This window comes from Limulus polyphemus, unplaced genomic scaffold (assembly GCF_000517525.1).
Source record: "Limulus polyphemus unplaced genomic scaffold, Limulus_polyphemus-2.1.2 Scaffold227, whole genome shotgun sequence".
Lineage (NCBI taxonomy): Eukaryota > Metazoa > Arthropoda > Merostomata > Xiphosura > Limulidae > Limulus > Limulus polyphemus.
In genome coordinates this window covers 428,308-432,562 of record NW_013665837.1, presented here as the reverse complement: position 1 = coordinate 432,562, position 4,255 = coordinate 428,308, and the positions used below count along the sequence as shown (strand labels likewise).

The following is a 4,255-nucleotide window of genomic DNA, read 5'->3' as shown; positions in this document are numbered from 1 at the left end:
CGAGTCGAGCGTCGTAACCACCTGGCCATGCCGGGCCACTATAATTATGACCCATATAAATTACAAGACAATTGTTCCACAAGTGATACAAATAAAAAATATTCATCCTTTCTTTCTTAATCAGAAAAACGCTGCCTCCTATGAAACTTCTACAAGTAATGACAAATACATGGTTCTTTCGAATTGCAAGGATATTCTCCTATTGAGATGACAAATGTGTAATTATAAAAATGAGGTAAAATCAGTGTCATGTGCCATAAATAGTAATTTGTATTAGTAATAGATAGTAATTGTAATCATCTTTCTAAAGATTGGGAATTTTGATATCATTTTTAATATCACATATTAAGATGATCTAGGGAAATTACTACTTGTATTATTAAATTCATAATGAGTGTTCTTTGTTTTATAAAATGGCGTCAGTTTTCCTCTCTTGTTATCATTAATTTCTGCAAACGAATGTTAGATTTGTCAGTGGACTTGTAGGGATTTTTTGTTTGTTTAACATTTCAAGCACAAATCTAAACAATAGACTATCTGTAATCTGCCCACTTCAGGTATCGAAACCCAATTTTAGAGCTTTATAAGACTTTTTTTTGTCAAAAAGCAAAACGATTAATTTGCCTTGTAGAATACGCGTTATTTATTACTGCATACAGCTGTATAACACATTATAATAAATATTAGCCCTGGACCTTTTACTTGTATAACGAAAAATCAACAGAAATATTATGGTTGTTTGTTTCAAAAGGATAGTTGCGCATAACCACCCTTAATTTTGATCTCGTAGGCTAATGGGTTTGTTTCTTTAAGAATATTTTGGCGTAAAGCTACACAAAAGGCTATTTGCGCATAACCGTACCTAATTTTGAATCTATTGACTAGAAGAAAGGTAGTTAGTCAACAGCACCCAACACCAACTTTTGGGCTATTCTTGTTTGACAGAATAGTGAGATTTCACGGTTACTCTTATACAAGCACCTCTGGTCGAAAAGTGTACAGCGCGTTTTTAAGGCAACAAACTGCAAACCATTAACTCTCGGATTTACAGCTAGAAATATAAAGACCAAGCTAAGAAATATTAATGACATTTAATTACAAAATTACTGATATTTATTGAAAATTTAACCCTTCAAACATAATGTCAGAAAAATAAAACGTAATTGTAAATGTAAGTGCAAAATAACTAAATATCTTTAATTTGAGAGAAAATAGCTAGTTTATAATTCTAAATAATAACAGGCTTTGTTAATGTAAGTTACATCAAGATAGAAATGACCAACAGGGTCAGTAAAGTAACTAGTGAAACAACATCGTTCAATTTATCTGAATAAGAAGGTACGAGAAATTTGAAGAAAATGAAATATAAATTCAAGATATCAACATCAAATTTCGTGACAAACTTGAATGGAATCCTTGCAACGAATGGATTTTCTAATCTAATGCTTAGGAATGTCAAAAACTAGCGTTTTCGAAGAATGTTTTATATAAGACTTACTAGTTTTTTCGTTATAATGTGAGAACATGTGTTAAGAGATTCGGTTTTATTTCTTCTTTTCCTAACCAGAAATTGAAAAGAAACTATAACAAATACAAAAAACACGCATAGCTTTTTTCTTCTCAACATCAAAACTGCGAATATCACAGGTAATAAAACGCAAGATCCAGTTTGTCTTGGAATCAATATTTGACATTGAGTCAGACTAGTTTCACGAAATTCCAGTCTCTGTAAAGAACCCTCAACTAGGACAAATCAAAGAACAAGATCAGTCCTCTCTGAACACATATGGAAACATCTAATTATTAGCAGGTTTAACAAAACCAGAGGATTTGACCATTGCATTTTGTAAACTTTAAAGTATCAGGACAATATTTATATCAAGTTTATTACTTGATGAGTCGATTTTTTGGTGTTTATATTATCGTTTCTTAAATAAATTTGGAAATAAAATTATAAAGCTTATATATCTATATAACTTTCAACCTGAAAGGCACCTTGTGCGTGCATACACAAAATTTTCAGGTCAGACACCTCCAGGATTAAAGTATAGCCATTCCTTGTTCTGAAGAAATGCAGCCAGTTATCAGCATCCGCCGCCATAAGGACTTTGTCCTTCTCTTTGAACCAAATAAATAGATTGACTCTTATTTTTAACGCGCCCACAGCAGAAAGTGCGAAGAGTGTTCAGCGGCTTCACGTCTCGAACCTTGGATCATTCCATCCGCATCTTGAAACTCTAACCACTAGGCTAGTTCTGGTCGATAAAGTTTTTATAGACATTTGATAGAGCTACATTTTCTATCGATTGTATGCTTAATGAATTCAAGTAATCCATAACTTGTTACACAATCTATCATTCACAGTGTAATCAGAATAACCAAGAATGCTCTAACTTAAAATAAACAACCTAACAGTAAAAAGTCGTAATAGGGAATTACTTGGTTATACTAGAATAACATAAGAATATTATATCGATCTACAACATGCCAGTAAAATTACTTTTTCTGTTACACTGTGGGTTCGTTTGTTTAATACAAATGTTTAATGTGGAGTAAAACAATTTCTTAGTGTATTATTACGCAAATATAGTTCTTAATAACGTAGTGATGTATGTGTTAACACACATACCACAAATGTGTGTAAAAAAAAAAAACATTAACAATATAGAGGAAATTGGCTGTGTTGTTATGCGAAGAAGCGCTGTTTTCATCTATCGTTATGGGAAAAGTTCATTCTTTTCTTTCAAGATTTACGTGTTGTCATTTTGACCCGAAAGCTGCGGTATGTGAGACAACACGTTTATAGGATATCAATAGAATCGATTCCTGCTCTGCTCCAATGTACAAAATTCCCTCGATACTAAAAGCAACTATGACAGATGGAGTGGAATGTCCTTCTTTCTTCTCAAGTTGGTCTTGAATCATAGTGATTCTCTTCTCTTTCTTTCTTCTCGAGCTGAAGTCTTGAATCATAGTGGTTCTCTCTTCCTTCTTTCTTCTCGAGCTGAAGTCTTGAATCATAGTTGTTCTCTTCTCCTTCTTTCTTCTCGAGCTGAATCCTTGATTCATAGTGGTTCTCTCTTCCATCTTTCTTATCGAGCTGAATCCTTGATTCATAGTGGTTCTCTTCTCCTTCTTTCTTCTTGAGTTGAAGTTTTGAATCATAGTGGTTCTCTCTTCTTCTTTCTCCTCGAGCTGAAGTCTTGAATCATAGTTGTTCTCTTCTCCTTCTTTCTTCTCGAGTTGAAGTATTGAATCATAGTGGTTCTCTCTTCTTCTTTCTCCTCGAGCTGAAGTCTTGAATCATAGTTGTTCTCTTCTCCTTCTTTCTTCTCGAGTTGAAGTATTGAATAATGGTGGTTCTTTCCTCCTCCTTTATTCTCGAGTTGGTATTGAATCATAGTGGTTCTTTCATCCTCCTTTCTTCTCGAGTTGGTCTTGAGTCATAGTGGTTCTCTCATCCCAACAAGGTAGAGCGTCAATGTTCACTCCTGAATGTACTGATGACAGAGTCAAAGCAACTGACGGACAGGAGAAGATATCTGTCGGAAAGACATGTTGGGCTTTAGACCTAGCTCTATCGGAGATCGGGCTGGCTTTCGAATTTAGGATATGGTGAACGGGATTCGAATCCGTGCGGCTTGAGAATGATAACGAGGAAATTGTGCTATGCCTTCCTACAAAGAAGGTTGAACTCCCCTTTATGGTTCTCTTCACATTTGTAAGAGACTTAGCATATATATACATATATACAGCTTTGGACAGAAATATTAAGCACACCGTAACTTTTGCATTGGATCTACAATTGTATATCATTGTATGACGAAAAACTCCCGTGCCCACGTGTAGCATTAAAACGTTACTATAACTGTTCTTGTTTCCTCTATGATTGCCATTAGTAATTTTTCCTTTCAATTAGAGAATCGGGACCGCTAATGGCCCAACGTAACTCGTGTTTAAAGTGCACAATGACTATGGGAGTCCATTCTTATCTATATTACTTACATTTGACAAGCAAAAACTCTCGGAATTCCTGTAAGTTTCTGAACACTGGAAAACTTGGTAGGGTGGGTCCAAACAAAGGTACGGATTCTTCAGAGGAAACTGAGAGCCTGAAGTATAGAAAATCTTTTACAGTTATTAAGCCATGAAAAATATTTATTCTGCTATAATTATTATTTCATACTATGTGTAACTTTGCGTTATTATTTTTCAAAAATGAAATCTAGACACACATATATATATATATATATAT

At 34.2% G+C, this 4,255-nt stretch overlaps 1 protein-coding gene across 1 annotated transcript in view; it reads right to left on the bottom strand.

The window, feature by feature from the left end:
• The window catches only part of LOC106478574 (GTPase-activating Rap/Ran-GAP domain-like protein 3), a 437,755-nt gene that overhangs the window by 59,133 nt on the left and 374,367 nt on the right, over window positions 1-4,255 (bottom strand). Inside the window, exon 15 of the mRNA XM_022382188.1 lies at window positions 4,006-4,112. Within this exon, the coding sequence (XP_022237896.1) occupies window positions 4,006-4,112 (107 nt within the window). The remainder of the gene's footprint in view (window positions 1-4,005; window positions 4,113-4,255) is intronic.